General features: G+C 44.7%; 1 protein-coding gene across 3 annotated transcripts in view; it reads right to left on the bottom strand.

Moving 5' to 3' along the window:
* Fbn1 (fibrillin 1) overlaps positions 1–25,598 on the bottom strand; it is a 201,318-nt gene that overhangs the window by 93,803 nt on the left and 81,917 nt on the right. For 2 of the 3 annotated variants that reach the window (XM_060371759.1, XM_060371760.1), the window contains exons 7-10: positions 13,061–13,258; positions 10,048–10,173; positions 3,817–3,942; positions 1,097–1,255 (exon numbers count right to left, since the gene is read on the bottom strand). In XM_060371759.1, coding sequence (XP_060227742.1) covers positions 1,097–1,255; positions 3,817–3,942; positions 10,048–10,173; positions 13,061–13,258 — 609 coding nt within the window. Of the gene's footprint in view, positions 1–1,096; positions 1,256–3,816; positions 3,943–8,300; positions 8,473–10,047; positions 10,174–13,060; positions 13,259–25,598 lie in introns of those variants that run through there. The other variant, XM_060371761.1, reaches the window with a different exon arrangement.

The following is a 25,598-nucleotide window of genomic DNA, read 5'->3' as shown; positions in this document are numbered from 1 at the left end:
TGTGCATCTAAACAGGGATCTAGTGACTGCTCTGCGGCAAATGAGGAGGAAGGTTTACTCTTTAGGGTATAAACACCAAGTGTCTAAAATGTATCACCTGTTGAACCACGTGTGTGTGTGTGTGTGTGTGTGTGTGTGTGTGTGTGTGTGTGTGTATGTAGACCTAGAAAGATTTCATTACTTCTTTGATTCACCCATGCGGTTCTCAGAGATGAATACCAGCTTACCCTGACATCCATAAGTGGTTCTATAACCTGTGATGGGAATGGCACATCCTATGAACAGCACGCTCAAAAACATTACATCAGCTCTGTGTTTCCTCCCCCCTCCCCATTTCACCACCTTGCCTCAAGTCTCTGATTTGACCATGCCTTTCAGGAATCAAACTGAACAGAGCTGAGGTCAGTTTTTCATTGGAATTTGTGGAGAAAATCATATTTAATGAGCTGTGCGTTCTACCCAAGCGTCCCTTAGGAGCAAGATTGTGCTAGCTACTATACTAACTACTACAGAGAGCATGAGAAATATGAGATTACAATGATATCTACGACATCATGAAGAGGTCTTAGAGCGACTGTCAGGTGCGGTACACTTTAGGAAATGCATATGGCAGGATCTCTCGCTGGCCACTTGGGAGGCACCCCCATCATTCAGATCGCAGAATGATAAGCTTCTTGTGGAAAGAAGGGAATATGACAGACAAACAAGAAGATCTGAAGGATTCAGAAACAACAGGGCTTACAGAAGGAAAAAGTGATGAATGCTAGGGAAAGAGGAGATGGTGCACGAGGGGCTTTATTCTACTGAGCTGGGAAGAGCCACAGGAGAGCCAACATGTCCCTCACTGAGAACGAGGGGAAACAAAGGCTTCCTGAGGAGGCTGCTGCTCCAAGCAACGAGAGAACCAAGTCACCAGCAGATCTAGAAGCAAGCCTTTACCTGTGCGTCGTCTGGGGGATTCCTCCATGGCCACGCTTCAAGTTTCTGGAATCTTACTTACATATCTGCGTTTCCTTTGGATCTGCACTGGACACACTGCCATGAGCTTGGAGGGGTTGTGTGGGATATGCTGTAGGCGCTATAGATGGGTTCTTACCAGTTGATCTGATAGGACACATCTCAGGAGCCACGGTAACCCCTGGAGACCAGCACCGGCCAACATCACAACAGCACTGCATTTTGGTTATGGACTGGGGCAGCTGGTTGGAGCAGCGCCCATTTGTCAGAGCCGTGTAGCAGTAACCAGGACGGACATCTGAGAGAACAAAAAAAAAAAAAAATGAAGTCTTTGTGATCCAGTTTGGGACACCTCTGCCTCGACACCTCCATGTCTCCCCCTGGGGCTATGACAGACTGACCCACACGTGTGAGCTGTGGAGAGGAAACGTGGAACATTCCACAGGCCCTTTACACAATCAGAAATGCCCCGTCTCACACCTCGCCCTTGCACACTGGGGCACTTGGCTAAAATTCCTCATTCCATAACCAAGGTGAGAAGAAGTGGTTAAAATCAATGTGCCGTGGGAGGGGGAGAAGACTAAGAAAATCACTAGTAGTGATAGACAGTTATTCATAAAGACGTGTCTCTATGTTAAAGACAGCCTGGCTGTCTTTAGTTTAAATTGCTTAATGTTAGCCATTTCGGCAAACATTTATAGAAAGGCATTTAAAGACAACACTAATCTGTGGCATGGGCACTAATTTTTAGTCTGAAATTGTGCCTCAGACCCATGAGGTTGCATTTTAAAGGGACAAGCAAGCCAGTTTTCAGTCAGATCTAACGCTTAGTAATCAGGTTCCCTTTTGTCCTGAGGCTCGAAGTCATGTTCTCAAATGGTTAATTATGAATAAATTCCAAAGCCTCAACGATTGCAGATTCCTAGTCCTATAGGGACCCAGCAAGTTCTAGATGAGTTCTCTTGTTTTGGCAGAAAAGTATCTTCTTGGAGCGGCATGGTGAGGCACACTCCTGTAGCTCACTTTGATTGGATTACATCATGTCTGACTGTCATGACAACAGCTGTGTACAACACTGTGGTACAACTCTCAGCTACCCAGAAGAGCCCAGAGCACAGGACACGCCCCTGAGATGTTGCTGTGAAGAGGGGAGACCACAGCAAAGTGCAAACACTTATCTCCATCTAAACATTTTGAGGGTGTGGCTTGTCAAGGAAAATGCACCTCTCTACACACACAATCAAGTTGTGAGAAGTGAATACTATCTGAAATATGCCTCTCCCTTAACAGAAGATATGCAGGAATTGCTTTTGTGACGTGAAATTTCGACAGTCAAAACCCTATCCCTATGTGCCCTAAGCCTGAGTATTAAGCGTCAAGCTCTGTCACAGAGGGTCATCAGGTACACTTGTCTGAATCATTCTTAAGAACACAAAGCCTTTAAAGATCGATGGCTTCACTGTTGAAATGCTTAAAGATAAACATGCATAACTTGGGAGCACTTACATTATTTATTTTAAGCAAAGAAGGAAAAGAGAAACCTAAACAAACCGTAGAAAAGGACTAAGAGTCAGCCTCACACACACAAGGCCATTTCCGAGTGGTACTTATGACCACCGGCAAGTAGAGATGCAGTTCCCAGGAAGTGTTGGTTGTGGTTCATGTACCTCTTGGGTAGACGGTCTCAGCGAGTATGTGTTTTATTCCAGCTAGCCCACAGTGTGGTGCCTGTCCACGAAAATGGTGGCGAAATGAAAAATTCTACCTTCTAACTTGAAAAGCTTCACAGCTACTAATCTTTGTATGCCACGTTAGTAAATATTTTGGGCATGGAACCCAAAAGCTATTAAGAATGGGGAAAGAGCCTCAGGCTTGATTGTATCCCAGTTTGGTGGTCAAAACCCAGTTGTAAATGCTTGACCAAATTATGAAATGTGTACATATAATTTGTAGATGGATGATTCCTCCTTCAGAGCAAAGCTGGGACCTACGTGTACCAATGGTAACTTTTTAACGGGCTAATGACTATTATTTTGCAAGTTAACTGATACCATGTCACCTCAGACTCTTGATCCGTGTGGTAAAATGTTGGAGCTGAAATGACAAGCTGCCATTGGGTTACTGGCAGCCATTGATGTACACATGACATCAGCAGAGGGCTTGTGTTTGGTGCCAAGCACCTATAGTAGGAAGGATCACAACTTCCTGTTAACTCCAGCTCCAAGGAATCCAGCACCCTCTTTTGCCATAATTAAAAATAAAATAAAATATTTTGAAAAAAAGAATAAAATAACCCTTCGTTTAATTTCTGTCTTCATGCAAGCAGAACACCACAAAAGCTAAGAGCAGAATTGCTAAGCCTGGAGCGTGTGTCTATACAGGCACTAACATGCCTGCAGTTTATGTGGAACCACTGGACACAGATTGAAAATCACTAGTTTCCATGCCCTGCTGGAAAGTGCTTGAGATGCGTAAACAAGAATGTTATTTAATCAAATCAGTATTTTAAGAAGATGAGTCTGACAGAGCAGACTGTGTGAAAGCTAGACCAATTAGAGACTGTTGCCAATTATCAGACCCGGATCAACACAGATTCTGAAAAATGACTGAGGGTAGGCATGGAGAGACAGCATGGCTAGGTGAAGCTGACTGCGCTTAACTCGCAGACTGACGACGTCTACCAATCCGTAACCAAGGACACAAGATGCCTCGGCTGGCTAATAGGGCACTCCACTGCTGAATGCATTTCCAGAAATGCTCATCTTCCCCTCAACTGGTCCCACTGACACACTTACTCAGAGAGGTGTTCGTTACGGACGATGTGTAAAAACCGTGCCTGCCATCTGTAATGAAACCCACCTACGCATCTGGTGCCGTCAGGAGAGGTGTAAAACCCGGGGGGGCATTTGCAGAAGTAACTGCTGACTGTGTTTGTACACTCGCCGCCGTCACAGACTCCGGGAATGGTGCTGCACTCATCAATGTCTGCAATGGAAAGAGGAGTTCCTGTTATCAGGAGGGAGGGTGCCGTATGGAATGTCGTGGGTACAAGGATGAGGACAGAGTGCTTGGGCAGTCAAGCCCCCCAGACGCTGCCGCGTGTGCCAAATACCCAGAGAAGAGCTTATTCAGGCAGATGCTACCGAGGGATTTATCAAATCCAAGAGAGAGGGCCGAATAAGCTCATCCTCCTAAGATCGTAAGCTCACGGGCTAGCAGCATGCTAATATTCCAAATGCGTTTATTTCAAAGCTTACTCTCTTCTTCTCTCTATATTCTGTACCATATTAAGCTCCTCTGCTAATTAGGTCCATATTTTTCAATCAAATTTCCCACAAGGCAGATACTGCAGTCCTTAGAGAAGACTTCATGGCCTGAACCCTGACCGGAGGTAGGAAGTACCAGGCTGGATTCCCAGTAGCACATCCAAATGACCATGATGGTGGTCCTGTGTTGGAAGGATGTGTGTTTGGTGCGTGAACCGCAGAAGACACTGAATGCTCCAGTCAGCTTTCTCTCCGCGGAAAGACTGACTTCCCTCTGCTTGAGATGTAGCCAACAGACTGTCTCTGACTTTTGATCCTGTCAGGGATCATTGAGCTGCACAGGACTGCCTAGCCCGAAGCCACACCCTGCCTAGGTACCCCATATGTAATAGGAAATCATAGAAGACGGGCAAAAGTCTGGTCACCTCAATGCAGTGAGGGACATCTATGAAGGCTACTTGACTCCACACCACCAAGGTCTCTTGATGTCACGCCATCCTCTGTGGTCACTGATGGTGCTTCCGGGATGTACCACAGCTCATCCAATCTGTCTTCACAGACCAGCCACTTCCCCATCTCTTTCTCACATGCTGATTCTAAAGAATTGTCTTAACAAATATCCTGAATGCTACAGAGGCCAAAGGGGATCAGCCGCGAGGGCCTGAGGCCACTGGTCTCCCCCAAGGAAACAATAAGTGTTCCTTTGAGACGAATCTAACCATTTCCTTAAAGGAACTTTTTCAAAAGCCCAAACCTCTCACTCACAAGTATCAATAGTGGCAAGGGAAGGGAGGAGAGGAATGGAGAGTGCACTGTACTATCTAGGACAAACAAGAAGGGCAGCCTACACTGTGCCAAGGAAAAGCAGGATTTGCCCAAGCCTCTTGGAGGACCCACTGCAGCCAGGCTGGTACTGCTGATGCTCAGGAAGACTTAGCACCGCTAAGTGAGAACACTTCCTCTCCAGTCCACGTCATTTAAAAAGCAAAACAGCGTTGTAGGTGGACCACATTCATGTGAATGCTCATGCACTCAAGCATCTTCCCATTCAAGCTGACAGCCCATTCAATGGCACCATTACCATGCTGTTTAGCCTCTTGAAAAGCAAAATAACCATTTTTCTATGCCAGTCTAGCAGCTGAAGCAGTGTTTCACTGAGCGTAGAGTCAAAGCTATGAAGCACAGTACTGTCACTTTGAATCTGCCCTTGTAAAGGTAAAGCTATTTCAGGCAGAAGCAGCCCGCACACAGTCCTCCAATGATAATGTCACACAGTGCCTAACAAAGATGTGATGAGTTGCTAAAAATATTTTTTTTTCAATATATTAATAGAGACAGAGGCTAGCATTTTTGTTTAAGCCACTTAGCATCAGTATATCAATATCCAAAGAGATTAAGATGCTATAAATACCAGAAAAGGTTATTTTGGAAGCATAACTAACTTGGCGGGATGTGGGAACATCTTCTACCTGCCGACCAGGGAGACTGGCATCATCTGTTGAAAATAACCACGGCGAGGATAATGAGAGTTCCGGTGTGTTGAGAGCCAGGCCATGTCGAAAATCCCAAGTCATCTAATCCTCACCATGTTGACGTGATTACGGGACCTGATTTCCATATGCCTGATGCTTGGGTGTGCCAAGCATCAGTGAAGACTCATGAGTGAAGACTGCGGAAAACTAACAAGTACCAAACTTGTTAAGTGTAAGTATAGGAGAAGGTCCAGGCCTGGAGACGAAGGCCTCTGCTTCCCAGCTATTTGAGAGTCAGAGGAAGGAGAATCCGAAGTATGGCCTCCACGAATCGGTCTTTCTCAAGTACCAGCCATAAAAACACAGCAGTTTTGGAGGCCTGCTGGCTGCGGAGGGACTGGCAGCACTTCTGCATTCTCCTCTCCCAGTCTCCTCAAGGCTGGAGAGGAGAGGCGGGGCTACAGGTGAGGTGAGCCCCTGATGGCTGCACTAGCTACAACCACATAGTGAACCTGGGACTTTACCAGGACTCAGGCCAGGCCCTCCTTACTCACCGAGCTCTTCAGTTTATGCCACTGCTCCATTACCATAGCAAGGAGCTAGCTCTGCTGAGCCAAAAGGTGAGCACCACGGCTGGGAGTCTCACCTGTGGCGATGAGTAAAACAGCCCCAGGGATGCTCACTGGGGCCCAAGAAGACAAGAGCCCCTAAAGCAAGGAGCTATCAGGTAAACATGAGGTTATTGTGGTAAAGAGAAATCCCAAGCACTCTAACTCACACACCAGGGAGTTGGTGGGCGGAAGAACCACGTGGTAAAACTTCCTTCCCATCATGCCACGCTTTTAGGATTGCTGGAGGTGGGCTGACGTTAATCTAAATCCCCGAATGTTAAAGGTTAGTTGTTAATTAAGGGACTTCTTCCAGAAATAAAACTTAATCCGTTAATAATTTTTTATTATTTCTTAATTTTCTCCCATAGTAACCTATGGAAATATGGGCGTGGTTTCCAGAAGGGGAGGGAGCCTGTGCCCCTTTAGCATGGGAGCTTAGCAGTCATCAGAAAAACCAGCAGAGAGGCAGCTGTGAGCCCTGATCCCCTTTCTCAAATCACAAATGCAAATCTCTGTCTTTTAAAAAATCTATTAAAATCTAATACTTAATCGCTTCAGCTTATTAACTTACATTTTAAATGTTCTACAGTCTATGTATTTATTAAGCCTTAGTCTATAGCATTTTATTGGGATTTTAGGAAAAGGAAGATCTAAGAAAGGGAGGATTCTGAAGAGGAAGCTCTCACGAAAAGCACCCGAATGGAGCCATCCTGCAGTGGAGGAGCAGTGGCTGGAATCTTGGGAATTTGCTAATACCCACCGGACTGAAGTCTTTTTGTTGTTGTTGTTGTTTTGTTTTAAGGTAATATAAAAACTACACAATTTCTTCCTTTCTAAGTCAAGGGAAAAACACATTAAAAGCCAGCTACAGTGCCAGTGACATGGCCCAGCAGGTAAGGACACTTGCTGCCAAGCCTGAAGGCTGAGACTGACCCCTAGGACCCACAGAATGGAAGGAAAGAGCCTTCTTCTGCAAGCTGTCCTCACAGCTCCACATGTATGCCACAGGTGCAGGACACACACGCACACATAAACCTTTCCTCTTTTTAAGCTGATTCCTTCAGGCATTTTGTCACAGTAATGAAAAGCTGACTCTTACACATGGGCTGAGAATGAGGGCACTATTATGCCAGACCCTCTTCCCCAGCCATTTCTTGTCATCTTTGTGGTTGTATGCTAGACTGGCTAGGCTCCCTCCCTTGACCACAAAGGACAGCCTGCGCACAAATGGGGCCACTCCCCTAATGTGCTTTCCTAATTGGAATGCATTAAGGGAACTGATGAGGAGAATCCAGCTTCCAGAAGGTTCTAGAGGACTTTCCAATGATGTTTCTACCAAGGCAAGACAGGTCAACAATATTCCAACCAGCCTCAGGCCATTGCACACATAGTACTAACAAGAAAATGGCCTATCTGATGTCAATTTGCACAGAAAATAGAGAAGGGAAAAAACAGCATCTAAATTTAATATAACTGTAGATGGCAGTGGAAAGATGAGCTCTCGCCAAAGGGTTCTGTTCTCTGTCTTGCTACAGATTCCATCGTGCACTGAAAATGTGTTTTTGTTGTCAAGAATATTAATAATGCTCTGGTTGAATTTTAATTCATTAGATATATCACAAAGTAGGCTTCTTAGCATTAATGAGATCTGAGTTCCCTGTGTTGTTTTTTTTTTTCAGTGTGAACATTATATCTGCACCTTCTGTGTGATGCATGCACATCCATGACTGTTTCTGACTATTAGCTATTCTAATCAAGAAAAAAGCAAAAGGCAGAAAATCGATTTTTGTTTGGGCAGGAAGTTTCTCTGATCTAGAAAACAAAACACAGGCTAGACAGGCCATATGGTCTCCATTGCCCCAATCTTGAAGCTGACAGTACCTCTCATTACTCAATGTATTAAGCTGGGAAAAGCTTAAAAATGTTAGACACAGACCATTGTCGACATGGATTCTGCATGCAAGAAACCTCATTACACTGTCACAAAACATACTCATAATGACTGAATATCCATACCGGAATACTTTTTAAATAGTTATAAGTATTAGGAATTAGAAAGAAGGCTGGGCATGGTGGCCTATGTCTTTAGTCTCAGCACTCAGAGGGTAGATCTCTGCCAGTTTGAAGTCAATCTGGTCTGCATGAGAAGTTCCAGGTCAGCCAGGACTACAGAGTGAGGAGAGACAGACAGACAGAAAGAGAGACAGATAGACAGACACACACACAGAGAGACAGAGAGAGAGAGAGAATAGTTCTCATCTAGAGAAAATGTCAATACAATACACTCAATTAGCACCAGAATGAGAGTCAAAAATGAAACCTCTGAAGCTCCCTGAATGGCCTCACTCAACACTCTAAAGACATTTATAATATTGAAAAGTAGAACAGGCCTCTGCCACTCTCTGCACCGACTCTCTCTACTTCATACTTATATCTACAGTTATTAAAATCCATCCCCCTGTAGAAAACCAGTCCCAATGTTCTTTAAAATGAGCTGCTTTATGAAGCCTGATTTCAGAAAGAAACTAAAACTGTCTCATGGTGCCACACTGAAATAACTGACTATAATATAGTCTCGATTGCAGCAGAAATTATAAATCATATCAATCAATAATTTTTAAAGACACTCTGCTCCCACAAAGGCAATTCTGTGACAATTAGGTTGTTCCATTCTGGGCAAGCTATATTAAATGTCTGACTGTAATTTATTGATTGTACTTCACAGCAGAAGCTGTCTTGATAGACTGGGAATCCACAAGGAGGTTAAAAACCCAAGGACAGATGATCCTCTTTGAGTGAGTTTATTTGCTAGAGACTAAGAAGATAAGCAGCACGGCTGTGTTCAGCAAAAAACAAACAAACAAACAAACAAAAAACAAACACAGACTTCTCCTTGAAACCTCAGGCCGCAGCTGGTGGAATGAGAAGATGAGAAAAAAAAGGAAAGGCTTTCTCTGAGCTTGATACAAGATGGATGTTTGATTGTTGCTCCAAGGCCGTCAGAACATACTCCATGTGCTCCATGGACTCAGCAAAGAGAACTGAGAGATGTCTACTTACTTCCTGGATGCCTGCATCTCAAAAAACAAAGCTCTGCACAGGAAGGAAGACTGCCTCTGCATATACCAGTAGTGCCACACACAAACATGTCCCCTGCATATACACTCTAGAAGCCTACTCTACAAACTAAACACAAACAGAAGAATCCACATCAGGTCACTCTTTTTGGCTTGGCAAACATCAGAAAGCTTTTCATTTGGTAGACATATGTCGTGGCCCAGGAAAGAAAATCCTAAGCTCTAACTAGGAGCACAATGTTTATGTTAATATGTCACACACACACCACTCAAAATTCTACACTTTAACTGGAAAATGGCAGTGGCATAATTTTGAATGGTATCTAGTGATCAAATTTAAATTCATGCCTCTAGAACCATACAAAACATGTGTCTTGAACATTTTAAACCAAATATCAGCCAAAAATATTTTATGTTTTAATACTTAATTTGATTCAGATGGGCCTCTTATTTTTGTGTCTATAAAAGTAAAACAAGCTGCAGGGGCTTTTCTGGTTCCATGGTCCACAGACATACAGTTTCTGTCAGACTGTCATATTTACAATCTCACGGGACTCACAAAAAACAGAAGGAATTGGGTGTAATCCCAAAACAAGCTTGCCGCGGATGCCATCTTGTCTGCCCTCCCCCATTCCCTTTAGCTGCAGAACATGAGGTCGCTTACCTTCACATTTTTGTGACACTTCATTAAATTTGTGTCCAGCAGGGCATTTGCACTCAAAAGACCCAACAGTATTAATGCAATTTCCTCCTTGACACAGCCCAGGGATAGCCTGGCATTCATCCACATCTGTCAGATTTGGGAAGAGAGAAAAATTCATTGCAGAAAAAAAAAAGCATGATAGTTTATCCACAATTATATTACCATATTTATATTAATGTATCTGTCACTGCCTTTAGAATATGATAGTAACTGTTATGAATATATTATATAAATAACTAAGTTATTAATGTAGCTTAGTCAATAATAAGAAGCCTTGTCTTCCCACAGGCAGAAGAGACTAGTATTAATTTGGGGGCTTCATTTTATACAAAGCAAGTAAAATATATAATGATTAAGATGACCACTCTTTTACTGTGTCATTTTCACTTCCAGATTGGAGATAATAATCAAAAGCATATAATGCATCCCAACATGTGATACATGTCTATAAAAAAATTATCTTTAAGCATTAGACTGAATGACAAGGGTAACACAAAATTTACTTGGGATCCCGATGTTGCTACATGACAGCTAGTGTCTTCATAAGTGTTTTCCTTTTACCTTCTGGAAAATTGTCTTGTGCAAGAAAAGTTCATCAGGGCCAGAAGAGAGAGCTGTACTGGAGAATCTGTGGGCTCAGCTGTAGACCCACTCACCAGAGCAGACACCGGGGAGGACTTTTCAAAGCTCAGATCATGTCTCTCCCTATCACCACTAAGAAGGCCCATGACTTTCCACTGTCTGCTCTTGCTCCAGCTCACTTACCTCTTCTCCCTCCCCCACCCCCAGGTTTCCTCAGATACCCTTCCTTGGAGTTTTGTAATTGTGTCCCCTATTTCTGGTATGTTCTCACCGTTGGAGCCACATGGTTCATTCTGACTCATCATTTAGTCTCTGCTGCAATGCCACTTGGCTTCCCCGCAGCAGAGACTCAGTCTACCTTGCTCAATGCCCTGTCCAAGAACCTAGGGTCTGGTCTCTGGTTCTATAGATAATCCCAAATTAACCTTCCCAACAGAAATGCCCTCATCCATCACACTGGCTGGCTGGATTCCATTGTGAAGACAATGTATATGGATGTGTTCTCATTTGTTCATTCAGAACACAGAAGATCCTGATTTGACAAACAGCCCCAACGACAGTCTTAAGCTTCCCTCTTGGACCACCTTGTAGACATCTGTGAGTGCAGTACCCTGATGCTGGGAGAAGCAACAAAGCAACTGCCATTTGCAGATCCTCAGCCTACACTGTTGGGGAAAGTCACCCACAAGTAAAGGGGACCCAGAGGGGAAATATTTATTTGGGTAAAAAAGTGTCATTATTTTAACAGAATGTTCTAATCTACAAATGACTATATTGAAACAATTGGATTCTGGTCAGTTTCATTTTTGTCTTAGATCAGGATTTTCCAAATGTTTATTAAGACGTTACCTGAAATCACAATTTTATACCCAGACGGACAATAGTAGAGATAATCTTGTTGATCATGATTTCTGGCCAACAGGAAATGTATACAAGGGCAGTTCCACACTGACCATGTGCTCCTAGAACATACTATGCTGTCCACCCGCCTCTGACAACACATTTGCCAGCAATCTGCATCTGGCCCACAGGCTGAACACCAGTGACAAGACACCCAGCCACTCGGAGAATGTCCCCAGCAGAAGAAGAGATTCTCTTTGCACGTGACCATAGGAGCTGCTATTTCCAGTTCACGAGTTTGTACAAAGCTACCTTTAGACTCCCCCCCCCGCCCACCCCCAGGTGTTGACGAACGGTCACAAAGGGACAGGAAGCAAATTTAGGGAAAATCCAAACTGTATGAGACTACTAGCAAGCTGAGGAGAGTCCGCCTTCCCTCTCCTCTCCTTCCCTTTGTCTTACTTCTGTTGGCACCCAAACCTCTGACCAGAAGCTCGCTTGACTGGGAATTGGAGATCTCTAGCCACTGTCGACAACTCATGGGTATTAGCAACTTCAAAACACAAAGACCAACAAATTCCTCAAAATTCAAGGAGACCCTCTAAGAATGAGGAAAACAAGACATCAGCTTTCGCGCCTATCAGTCCTTTGCAATTCCAGAATTTTACAGCACCTTCCCGCGTCTCCCGACATCCAAGGACAGGAGAGGCGAGGTGCTTTCAGACTCATGCTCACCGCCCAGATGAGAGTTGCTCAAACCCTGTTTTCCTGCATCCCCGCCTTCAGAAAGAACACGCAGGACAGAGCCAAGCTACTACCTACTTGCCTCAGGAAAGCATGTTTTCTAAATTTTATGGAAATATTTTTCATAAAAAATATTTTTTTTTCTAAAAAAAAGAAAGGAAAAAAAAAGCACCACAGATGTCTAAAGGAAGTGGAGATAGCCTGGGAGTTTTCAGGCCCATCAGTTTAGTGCGCAGTGGCCTCTGCTCACTTCCTCCTCTCTCCTGCCAGACATCCAGACAATGAAAGAATTTACACAGCTGGAGGAACAGAGTCAAAGCCAAAAACCAGGATTCTAGGGGAGGGCAGCAGAGTGCTAAGGCAACATCTGCGGGTATTTAAAACAGTGAAACCAATTCTAATTTATTTCTGACTTGTTGAAAAAAAAAAAAAAAAAACGTAATGTAGCATGTCAGATGTCCAGAGGAGCGATTTTCTTCAGGTCAGTTAAGTACAGCCTTGAGCCCTGGATTCTAGGAGTTTCACGGGAAGAGAAAACAACAGCAGCTACCTTGTTCACCGTGTTCCTCCAGGGCGCCGCCATCAGGCACAGCATCGCCCCCACAGAGATGCTGCTCCTGTGCCAGACACACATGGAAGCATTCCTGGGCCAGACAGGCCGCTGGCAAGAGAGCCTTAGCAAACCTTTGCTCCAAGGACCATGCTACTGAGGCTTCAGCTGTACCCTCAGGCCGGGGACCCCGGGCCTTCTCAGCAGCTTGAAAACCACCCTCCGATGAGCATGTCCTTGTTACCCCCGCTGTATTACCTTGACAAGCTCCGGTGCGGATGTTGGGGATGAAGCCGCGGCGGCAAGGATGAGGCTGGGCAGGGCACATCTCACAGGGGTGGCCCCAGGCTCGGCCCACTGTGGCACAGCACAGGGTTTTGGTGCACACAATCCCGCTGAGCTGTCCCTGGCACATCTGGTTGCTGACCACGGTAAAGCACGGGCCTGTTCTGTAATCTGAAAATAAAGAGTAAGGCTCTCGTCAAAGTCCAGAAGAGAAAGGACCAGCACACGGAAGGACGGACAGCTGTGGCCCATCCTGCTCGGTGGTTCCCACATTCCTGACCCTGTTTAAGGTCTCGGTGGACCCTTCCACCTCTAAACCCCATTTTTCTCACCTACAAAGTGTTGGGGGGGGTTCCTCTGGTTCCTGTCCACTTTGTAGATGTCCTTGTTAAGATGAGATGAATGTAGAGAAATTCTTTACAACCCCAAATGCTGAGGCATTACCATCTAATCACTCGACCTCAAAAGTATCTAGGTATCTCTAGTGCATCAGCCCCTTCATGTACCATAGGCCCTTCAGTGAAATGAAATCCATGTGTCAAAGAAGCATCTAAGCTCCCACGGTCACTGTTAATGTCCATAGCGTCTAAGAATGGAAGCAAACCCATGTGTTTGTCAGCTGATGAATGAGTGGAGAAACTGTGGCATATATGTCCCATTAGGTATTACTCAGACATGGCAAGGATGGAAACCTGTCATTCGAAACGGCAGGGATGAAAGTACAGGTGCTTATGGGTACGTTTATTAAAGCAGCACAGAGGGACAAGTACCTTCTCCTGTCATTCAGAGGGGAGTTTCTAAAAGCCATAGCACAGAAGTCCGTGGTAGAATAGTAATCCCTTATACCCATCAGAATGGCTAAGATCAAAAACTCAAGTGACAACACATGCTGGAGAGGCTGTGGAGAAAGTTCCTCTCCTCCACTGCTGGTGGGAATGTAAACTTATACAACCACTTTGGAAATCAATCTGGCACTTTCTCAGACAACTAGGAATAGCACTTCCTCAAGATCCAGCCATACCATTCCTAGGCATATATCCAAAAGATTCTCAAGTACACAATAAGGACATCTGCTCAACCATGTTTGTAGCAGCTTTATTTGTAATAGCCTGAACTGGAAACAGCCCAGATGCCCCTCAACTGAAGGATGGATGCAGAAATTGTGGTACATCTACACAATGGAATATTACTCAGCAATGAAAAATAAGAAAACCATGAAATTTGCAGGTAAATGGTGGGACCTGGAAAGGATCATCCTGAGTGAGCTGTCCCAGAAGCAGAAAGACACACACGGTATATACTCACTCATATAGACATGTAATATAGGATAAACCTACTAAAATCTGTACATCTAAAGAAACTAACCAAGAGAGAGGACCATGACTAAAATGCTCAATCCCCATCATCAGAGAGAAATCATTGGCAAAGAGGAAGGACATCAGAAGAAGAAGAAAACAGGAAACAAGCTAGGAACCTGCCACAGAGGGCCTCTGAAAGGCTCTGCCCTGCAGACTATCAAAGCAGATGCTGAGACTTATGGCCAACTGTTGGGCAGAGTGCATGGAATCTTATGTCAGAAGTGGGAAATAGTAAGATCTGGAGAGGACAGGAACTCCACAAGGAGAGTAACAGAACCAGAAAATTTGAACACAGGGGTCTTTCCAGAGACTCATGCTCCAACCAAGTATCATGCATGGAGATAACCTAGAACCCCTGCACAAATGTAGCCCATGGCAGTTTAGTGTCCAAGTGGGTTACATAGTAATGGGAAGAGGGACTGTCTCTGACATAATCTGATTGGCCTGCTCTTTGATCACATCCCCCTGAGGGGGGAGCAGCCTTACCAGGCCACAGAAGATGACAATGCAGCCACTCCTGATGTGATCTGATAGACAAGATCAGAAGGAAGGAGAGGAGGACCTCCCCTATCAGTGGACTTGGGAGGGGCATGCGTGAAGAAGGGGGAGGGAGGGTGGGATCGGGAGGAGAGGAGGGAAGAGCTTATGGGGGGATACAAAGTGAATAAAGTATAATTAATTAAAAAATAAAAATAAAAAAAGAATAGTAGTTCCCAAAGGCAAGGCGAGATGCGGGGGGAGGAGTAGTTCTTATCATTAAGAACTAGTTACAGTCAGTACAATGGTTGGCTGCAAACAGCAAAAATGCAACTCGCATTTCAAAATCTAGGTTATATTATGTTGAAAGTTTCTGTCAAGAAGAAATGCTGAACGAGGCGGACCCGTTTAAACCGCTATAGTACCTTTTCGTATTTGTTTGTTTGTGACGGGGGAGGGGCACTCTCATGCATGGCCTGCATGCGGAGGTCAGAGAAGTTATAGGAATCTGTTACCTCCTTCTGCCATGTCCAACCCTGAGGTCCAGCACAGGGCAGCGGGAACCTTAACCCACCGAGCGCCCACTCTCTCCCCACCGTCTGGGTTGGGATGACGCTCCACCGTGGGTACATACTATCTCACTCTGCCGACTTTGAAATCTGGCATGCGGTTAAATTCGAGGAATACTCTATAGTCTATATAATGTGCTGGATTTCTTCAAAGCTTGCCATCTTCCATAGGTACTAAGTTAAGGGGGATTCAAAATTTTACCACTGGTCTACTGGCTAAAAACTCAGCCTTCATTTTGTTCTCCCCAAAAAAGAGGTCACTGAACTCTGGGGCTGCCACAGAATGACTCACATGCCATCACTATGTGGACAAAACGGGGCACTGACGTCATCTTTACAAACACCACCCCATGATAATAAAAATAATAAACATAATACAATAATAATAATAAAATAAAAATAATCATAGCAAGTTTTCATACATATGATATTTCTGCCTTTATTCCAGTACATTTTCTTGTTTTTCATATATACATATATGAAATACACACACACATATATCTTTAAAAATCTACATTCTACATCAGAAAGAAAACACGCAATAGTTGTCCAAGTCTAGGTTATTTTGCCGTCATAAGATCTCCAGCTCCATCCATTTTCTTAAAAATGGCATAATTTTGTTCTTCTTTACAGCTGAGTAAGACCCCACTGTCCACACAGGCCACCTTTCTCGACTCATGACTGGTTTTATAACTCGGCTATGTTGAATGGCGTGCTACAGTAAACATGACGCGCGGGTGTCTCTGTCGTGTGCTCACTTAGACCTTTCTGGATGGATGCCCAGGAGTGGTAGAGCTGGGCACTGTTTTTAGTCTGCTGAGGAGCTTCACAAGCGTTTCCACAGCGGCTGTGCTCCCTCGCTCTCAGAGGGTGCTCTCCTCTGCATCCTCACCAGTGATTTGATGTTGGCTGTTTTCACAGTAGCAGCTCTTCTGACTGGGGTGAGATGGAATATCAGCATCACAGTTTAGATCTGCACTTTGCCAGTGGCTAAAGAATGTGGAACTTTTTTTATTTGCATGTATTTGTTTGCTATCTGTACTTCTTTCGAAAGCTGTCTAATCAGTTAATTTGCCACTTTGTTGATTAAATACTTTGGCATTTTTGGTGTTTAGTTTTTAAAAAAAAAATTCTTCATCTATTATAGATATCAACTCCTGACAGGCTAGCTCTTTAGTTCATTGATTTTTTTCTTTTATCATTTAGCATTTTATCATGTACTATTTATTCAAAATAAAGAAATTATTTTAGACAATTAGGAAAAGGCAATGACACATACATAATAAATCTAACTGTATATAAACACTTGTTTGTATATGATTACATTATACACCATCCACAATGTGTCCGTTACTTAAGCCACAACACAACAATAATATGATTACAATCTTGTTTACAAGAACCCTGGTTTCCTTTCAGGAAATGTTTCGCAAAGTATTTCCCTAAGTAATTAAGTACTATTCCAAAATGCGAGCTTTAGTGTTGCTTAACCTTCATCAAGCTATGATGTAATTTATTCAATCATTTTCTTACCATCTATCATGGAAATCACTTCCAATTCTTCATTAGAATTCATAGTGTTCAGTGTGCTTAGTTCATTTGAAAGCCTAAAGATTTGTCTCACTTTATACGTCTTAAACCAAGGCCAGGGCCACACAGTATTCCTACGTGATTGAACAAGGCAGAGGATATAGTCTCATCTCTCATTTACTCAGGCGAGTACAAATGCTCTGGCCAAACAGATTTGCACCCACATGCCATTCTCAATACTTTTTGAAAAAAGGAAAATGGAATGTGGATTTTAAAGAGCCAGCCTCCCTTCACCACTGCTTGGATCTGTGCTCATTTTGATAATACCCTATGGAGTGTCATATACATGAGTGATGCAAGCGTTCAGAGTAACATAGATGTAGTGTTTTGTGGATAGCATTGGCAAACACCAAGAACATCACACGATGCCAAGAAAAGTCCAGTTCGGCTCTGCATAACACTGGTTCTGGACCTCAGATGTGAATTCCTGCCTAGAATCTCTTAATAAAAAGGACTTTCACAACTTTTCCAGAGTCAAAATGAGATGGTGAAATACATGGAACACTATGAACTACACAGACCAGAGATGGCAGCTGTTAATCCTCACCAGGTCCATTAGGCAACTCTATAGCACAGAGGGACCTATCTTTGTTAATATACTGGACACTTGGCAAATAGCTTGAGTACACAGAATAGAATCTACGGAATTCACACATGTCTACACTAGAAACTTATAGTTAAAGACAAAGTAGTTTTGGAATCAACGTAGAAGTTGTTTGCTTGACAGTGCCTGTTGGCATGTGCTTGAGATCCATGCTTTTTAGAAAACTGGCCATTACAGAAAGAATAGCATAATCCGGGTGAAATGTATTTGGAAATTAAAATCCCTTGAAAGGCAAATGATGCATTAGCAGGGCTTTGGAATGTTATTCTGATTTGGCAGCTGGTGGGTTTTTTTTGTACTGGTTTACTAAGTTTTTAGAGTTAACCCTATTTCTGTTCAATATTCCAACCACAGAAGAAATTTACCTACACTCCAACTCTTTAGTCCAAATCTAATAGTGTATAATTATTCCCATGGCTCCTATGTGATGCTAAGGTAAATTTACAATTATTTTAAATCTTTCTTCACATATAGCCTCGCGCTAAAGAAAGACTGTGTCTCATCAATGCTGTTGTAATATTTCACTGTTGGCCTTAACAGAAATGATTCTTAATGCAAGTAAAATATGGCATTAGAGCCGGGCGTGGTGACACACACCTATAATCCCAGCACTCAGGGAAGCAGAGGCAGGGGGATCTCTGTGAGTATGAGGCCAGCCTGGTTTACAAAGTGAGTCCAGAACAGCCAAGGCTACACAGAGAAATCATGCCTCGAAAAATAAAAAAACCAAAAACCAACCAAACAAACAAAAACCAAACCAAACCAAAGCAAAACAAACCATGGTATTAGAAATATTTTCTATTTGCAAACCTCTGTACAATTACTTCCTTATAAGAGCTCCATGAACAAGACCAATAGGTCAGCCCTTTCCAAAGTTAAAATGCAAAATAAGTTGTTATCAACTGGTTTACTCTAGTTGGCATCACTTCTGGGACACCTTGCCTTTTTGTGATCCACTGTGAGTAGGTAGCTTCAAGGGCTGCCCTCTAGTCCCATTGGTTCGGCCTCTAGGATTGAGGGTTTCTCGTTTGGCTGCTTTCATTTGATTGCACTAGAATGAAGCCCCAGAGGTTAAAAGCCTGTACTGCTCTTTCAGAGGACCCAAGTTCAATTCCCAGCACCCAGGTCAGGTGGCTCACAACATCTGCAACTCCAGCTCCAGGGGGCATCCGATACCTTGGGGCTCAGCAGACACCTGCACTCATGGATACATACCCACACACATATACACGATTTTAAGATAAATTAAATTCTTAGATTTATTGAGGAGGAAGACATGGTATCTGTGCCACGGTGCACACATGTGGAGGTCCGAGGAGATCTTATGGGAACCGGTTCTCTTCAACTATCATGTGGTTCCTAGAAACTGAACTGAGGTCATCAGACTTTGTGGCAAGCACCTTTACCTAGGCTTGAGTTCTGGCCATAAAGCTGTGGTCCCTGATGCTCAGCTCACTCCCAGATCTGCAGCTCACAATGCTTGGATTGTAGAATTAGTTCTCTTTCCTTCATAATCAGGCTTCACTCTGATGCAAACTCATCATTGACAGGCAAAGTGTTCTGTGGTCAGTAAATTCTTGTCACTCATGCCCAGCCACTGAACCACAAGCTACAGAGAATCAGAAGGATGTAATTTTGGGTACTAGGCTCCAATTATTTAAAACCCTTCCTTTCATAGAATTACATATAGAAGATTAAGATATCAATTTATTCATGACAGAGGAGTCAGAGCAGGCATGCTCCTCCCAGGAAAGCTGACCAATCAAATTTTAATTCAACCCTTAGAGGGAGGAGTTCAGAAAGCTTCTCTGAAGAAAACCAGAGGAGGAAAAGCCCAGGATTACAAGCAGAGGCAGTCTTGTTGCTACTGCTGCTATTTCTTATTCCAGCCACTTATCGTCAACACATCACAGAATCACTTAAGAAGCTTCTCCAAAATACTGGTGCCTCGAGCCCTGCCCCTGTTCCAACCAGCCTTGCCTCGGGCTCTTATTTTACAGGTGTGCCGTGCAGTATTCTGTCATTAAGTTATCACTGCAAACGAGATGTTCAGCAGGAGGCTAGCGTTAAAACAGAATAAAATAGAATATGAAGGCCTATGCTAGCAAAGAAGTCATAAAAACATACTGATTAAAAACAGCCCCCTGTGGATTGACTAGCTGAGGGGGAGAAACCCAGGCGTCAGCTGCGGAGACCACAGAACGGTGATTGCCAGGGACACCAGAATGGAAGGAAAGGAGGGCTGGTGTTTAGTGAGTACAAAGCGACAGTTTGGGAAGATACCAAACAGTTATTGATGGAGAGAGCCTTCATGGTGGATAATACCAGTTACAGAAGCCATGGGCTATCAAACAAAATTCCCAGTACCAACTAGGGGATACTTCCTTATGACTTGTTGGTCAGAAAGGCCCCAACGGCTTCCAGAAGAATATGGGCTTTTGCCATTGGCCTTGTTTGACCATCAGGACTTAGTGGTAAGATCGTATTGCTGAAGCCACCACATATCTTTGTTAGAAAGCAGATGGCAGTCAAGCTGAAACTGGAGTAGAAGCTTGCTCATTGATGGCGGCCTTTCCTATGCTGGATCGTGCTACATGGTCTACTGGGGGAGAAAGGTCATCCTAAGGCTTCCCCAGTTGTGAATCTTTCCTGCTACAGCACTAACGTGTCAAGTGAGATGTCTACACCAGTGCAATATGTGCACATCACTGGCGAGACTGCTGTGACAAACAACTGCTTTCTGATTGTATCTGAAGCTCACTCTACAAGAGAGAGCTCATGCCTAGAGCTGTGAACCTGGCCAAAGGTCCCACGGTTTGGGAGGTCACGGGCCTGAACGCAGAGGTTCACAGCTGCTTAAGGTGCTAAGAACAAATGAGTGTTCTCAATTCCAAGAAGGATATCTGTATTAGCCCCTTCAAGGCTCAGGATGATCTTGAAAGAGGGGCAGTAGGCCAGATGATAGGGAAAAGGGTTGCGAAATACTATTTTATGGAAGTGATGTTGCTAGTGCAATCTTGAACTCACAGCAACTGTAGCTGTTCGCCCTCGGCCTGCAGAGGGCTAGGCCTATCAGTATGGGAGGATCTCACAGAACCGAGCTGTAGGCGTTGACAGTTTCTGAGTAGGTGGAGTCATTGTCTTCAGTGATCCATTGGTGATTTCACCAAGCTCCTGTGGTTAGTCTGGCACCACGCCCCACATGGCTGGCCCACAAAAACCAAAATCAAACAAGGGACAGACTTTTAAGAAGGGGGCTGATAGAGGTGGGAGAGAGATAATAAAGGGCGGATGGATGATGCATTACATACATGTATGGAACTGTCAAAAATAAATTGACTTACAAGAGAAGATAAATGTGATGGTTGCCTGATGAGGTGAATTTACTGAAAGCCACTAAGCTGCCTATCTAAAATGGTTACATTGATAAGCGTTATTTTATATGCATTTTAGAATAAGAATGCTTTGTGTGCTGCATATGTAAAGCATTTTTTATTTTACTTTTCCTTAATTTATTGTTATTTCTTTTTTAATCGCTTGACAGCCTGATGTCAGCCCCCTCCTCTTTGTCTCTTCCCAGGTCCATCCTCACACCTCCCCTCCCTCACCTTCTCTTCAGAGAAGGGGAGGTCCCCAAGGGGTATCAACCCACCCTGACACCTCAAGTCACAGCAGGACTAAGCACATCCCCACCCCCCAGGGTGGGGCCAGGCATGGCAGCCCAGCTAAGGGAAAGGGATCCCCTGGCAGGCAACAGTCAAAGACAGCCCCTACTCCCATTGTTAGGGGACCCACAGGATGACCAAGCTGCACATCTGCAACATATGTGTAGGGGTCTAGCTCCAGCCCATGCAAGATCTTTGGTTGGTGGTTCAGTCTCTCCAAGCCCCGTGGGCCCAGCTTAGTTTACTCTGTAGCTCTTCTTGGTCAAGGACACCATAAAGCATTTTTGAGTCTCAATGCTTAGGTCTGAGGAGTAAACTGTGGAATCAAGGGCAGCTATATTCATCCAGCAGCCTTTACAGAGTAGCTATGCTTTATCAGTGAGGAGTACAGCGAAGTCCATGCAATCCACACTTGGAGTTTACAACCCACAATAGGAGCTGGTCAGGAAATAGGTAAATATGTTGAAATAATCTCAGAGCAAGTAAGACTGGTAAAAGACTTGTTGTGCATGCCTGGTGACCAGAGTTAAACTCCTTGAACCCACATAAAGGTGGAAGGAAATCAACTCCATGGGACTGCCCTTTGCTTCCACGTGCATGCTACGGCACATGCACACCCCCATACACATATACGTCATACGTGTGTGCCCATGTGCACACACAAAATCAGTGAACAAAAATAAATCTAAAAATGAAAAATCATTCCAGACATGAAGAAGCTGGGATTTAGTCTACAAGTGGCTGCTTCGGCGAAGGAGCTGGGGATGGCAGTCTCGGTGAGATGATCAAAGGAGACTGAAAGAAGGTGACAGAGGAACAGGCCTAGAGGTTGAGAACAGGCTGCCCACGACCTAGCAAGGCATCCCAGGCATTAGCGACAGTGAGGGAGGGTGGTGCCTGAACTGGGAGGCAGCCTGACTCCATCGGTGATAAGATGCAGGAATATGACAAGAATACGCTAAGAGGACACCACGCTGGCAGGGACTGGACTTCACAGGAGGCTCCAGACCACAGTGAGGAGTTTGGATTTATCTCTAAGTTAGCAGAAAATCACCACTGGACATTACTTTAAAGAGGGCTGCCTACCCAGCCCCCTCTGGGAAACAGGAAGCTGCGGAAGGAGCCTACTGCAGGACCTGAGGCAGACATCTTGGCACTGGCTTGGCCGCTGGTGTTTAGGAACAAGGAAAGGCTGTGGGTGGCATTTGTTCTTGGACAACAGGATCATCAAGGCTGCAGTGGATTGGAAGTGAGGGACGAGGGAAACAACAGCCTGAGACCCTGGTCTTCCAGCTCATTTATTAAAAGGAAGAAACTGACAGGGCAGAGTCTGGCAAAATTAAGTGTTCAAAATTCTTCACTTTGGCGATGAAGGAGCTATTGTAGGGCATGTGACGAAGGCTAGGAGGGCTGGCCCTGAGCAAAAGGAGGTGGTATGTCAAAACCGATGCTGTCAAGACTAAATAAAACCTTATGAAATCATATCTTGACCCATATACTTTAAGCGTCTCACTAAATTTCTTTTTTGTCTTTTCCTTTTAGCAAATAAGCATTTGCTTCTAACACAGATCTATGGCGGAGTGGCTGAGACTCTTACTTCAAATGCGTTGGGCCATTTCTCACAGAAACCTGAGTGTTAAGTATAAATCAGCAATGGCGGGTGAAATCCCGGTGCGGTGGGAGGGAGCGATCGCCTACAGAGCAATTTCACTGCTGCTTTCGACAATGACAGGCACGGCAATCCAAGACCACTGGTGTGCGTGCGGCCAGCTCAGCGTTCATTCCACAGTAAATGGATACATACCACATTCCCATGATGTCATCAATCCTGAGAGGTCTAACAGCGAGCGTAAGACAAGGATGAAAGTTCAGCCATTACCACCTGCGTCTGAGAAATGTCACATGAATACGGACTTTCTGGAATATCAAGCCAGAGCGACGGCTGTGAGAGCGTTTACATATACTGGTTGGCAAACAGTATTTCTTGAGTTGGCTTTTTCCCAAATATGCACTCGCTTGTGGGGTTTACAAATTGTTCCTCTCCCTCTCCCTCTCTCCCTCCCTCTCTCATTAATAATACACTATCAAGTAACTTTCAAGGCAGCTCTGCCAGTCTCGGAACTTTTCTTTGGAGGTCAGTGTCCAAAGGAGAACATTTCCTGACATTGCTTCAGCTCAGCGTCTGGTGCTGAGCTCGAGGGAAGAGAGACAAGTTGGAAGAAAGTAGCACACCACTCGGGATACCTGGGTAAGCTGTGTGGAGGGAGTGAGTATAGAAGGGAGGGGACAAGCAAACCCAGTAGTGATGCAGATTCAAGCAGTTGATCAAACAAACAAACAAGCGCCCCACCCCCGCTCCCCAAAAAAACACTGCAAAACTGATCTGTGCATGCTCAGATATCAAAATCTCATACGAGGGCGAGCGTTCTCAAAGTCTGGGTGCGCTGGAACCCCAGTGGCTGGGGCTGGTATTGTCCCATGGCCATCCACACTTAAAAACGGGTGCGGGAACTAAGAGTGTGTCCCTCCGGGGTCGTCTGGCCTCTGTGAGGCCTCACTAGAATCAAACGGATCTTCCCTTAGTTGTAAGTGACAACTGTTTTAAAAGAGAAATCACCCAATTCCTGCCCTCTGCAATCGGTCCCTGTGTCACTGACATCGTAGGTGAATGATCGGAAGGGGTAAATGCCAACAATAAATGGCAGAGACAGGCAGGCCGCACTGTGTGGCTTAGAAGCTTCTGGAAGTGAAAAGCCACAGGGGGAAAGCGAATGTGGTTAGAAAGTAAGAAGAGACCCCATTGAAAGTGGCCTAACATGTCCCAAGGGATAAGCTGAAGATCATATTCTCTCTACTGTGGGAGAAGTTGGCTCTCTGGTATGTTAACAGGTCCATACCATGTACCTCTGGATAGTTATGAAGCACATCAGTAACTCACATTGACATTTCCAAACCTTTGACAGTTAGAGGTGTACCACTGGTTAAGGATCATAATCCCACGAGCTTTACATCACTGTCCAAGGACATCACGCCTCACTGAGGAATTCTGGGCAGGGGTTCTACAACTCAGCCTCCATATACTCAGAACTCACAGTTTCCAAAGGCAGCAAGCGCTTTAACACTATATATCTACGCAAGCGCTACCTACTGAGCTGTACTTTCAATTTTCTGCACACATTTTACGGGTCAAACATATAGTATTGTTGAGCTGTCAGCATCAATTTTGTGCAGTCAGGGAGCTGTTGCTCAAAGATTAGAAGCAGGAATTCTGAGCGCTGAAGTAAGCCCTAAACTCACGCACGGGTTTGACAGTCCTGGGTCCAGGTGGACAGCTCTGCGTTCTTTCTAGAACTTTGGAATTAGGATGGGGGGGGGGGGGACTGCTTTTCATCCTCACAGCTGCTTGGGACTTTGGGAGTTAAGGGCCATCTGTTGTGTGGGGAGGCACTGCATCTGCAGGGTGGAAGTGGAGGTGTGAGAGAGGCAAGGGGACAGGGGACACAGCGCTCAGGGAGCCTGCAAGTGCATTTGCCCCTGAGCCCAGCCCCAAGCAATGCCCTCTTGCACACCGGCTTGTGAATTACACAGGAAACCCTGCAGCCCGTGTTTCTTGATGTAAATCGTCTCTGCTTAAGCTTGCTTCCTTACTTCCAACTGGCAGAAGGTGACCTAATAGAGTAGGTATCCTTTGGGGTGAGCGGTATGTTCAGCTTTCATCAGACTCTCACAGTTCAACTGTGGGATAAATAAAGCTCTCCAGCATTTAATAAAAAGCAACCGATAAGAGAACAGACTACCTAGGTAGCTGCCCAGGTTTATTGGAAATAAGTTTATCTTTTCATCTCAAAAGAAAAGTATAATTAATTAATTATCAGTTAATTAATTGCTAGCTCAGTTAGGAGCACTCTCTTTCCCTGATGTGCATAACCCAAGAGGGCCACGCAGAAACATGTTACCGACGTCAGCCGCTGACCTCAGAAATACACGTTGGTGGGTTTTCCAAGGGCAGCGGGTGCGCACTGGTGGTTTCACTTAGCCATCTGATGCCATAGGAAAAGCAAGAAGCTGTAGACAAATCGGGAGGTCTGCGTGCCAGTCTCCGGTCAGCTTGAGTTAGACAGCCCACAGGTCGGCTGGGATCAGGGAAGCCAAGAGGTGAACTGTGGGTGAGTCCTGCGGGCCCTTAGATGGGCCTTAGCTGAGAGGTCTGTGGACTAGTGACTGGGGGAGGGGAATGAGTTATTTCTA

This window comes from Meriones unguiculatus, chromosome 18 (assembly GCF_030254825.1).
Source record: "Meriones unguiculatus strain TT.TT164.6M chromosome 18, Bangor_MerUng_6.1, whole genome shotgun sequence".
Classification (NCBI taxonomy): domain Eukaryota; kingdom Metazoa; phylum Chordata; class Mammalia; order Rodentia; family Muridae; genus Meriones; species Meriones unguiculatus.
This window is presented reverse-complemented; position numbering and strand designations above follow the sequence as displayed.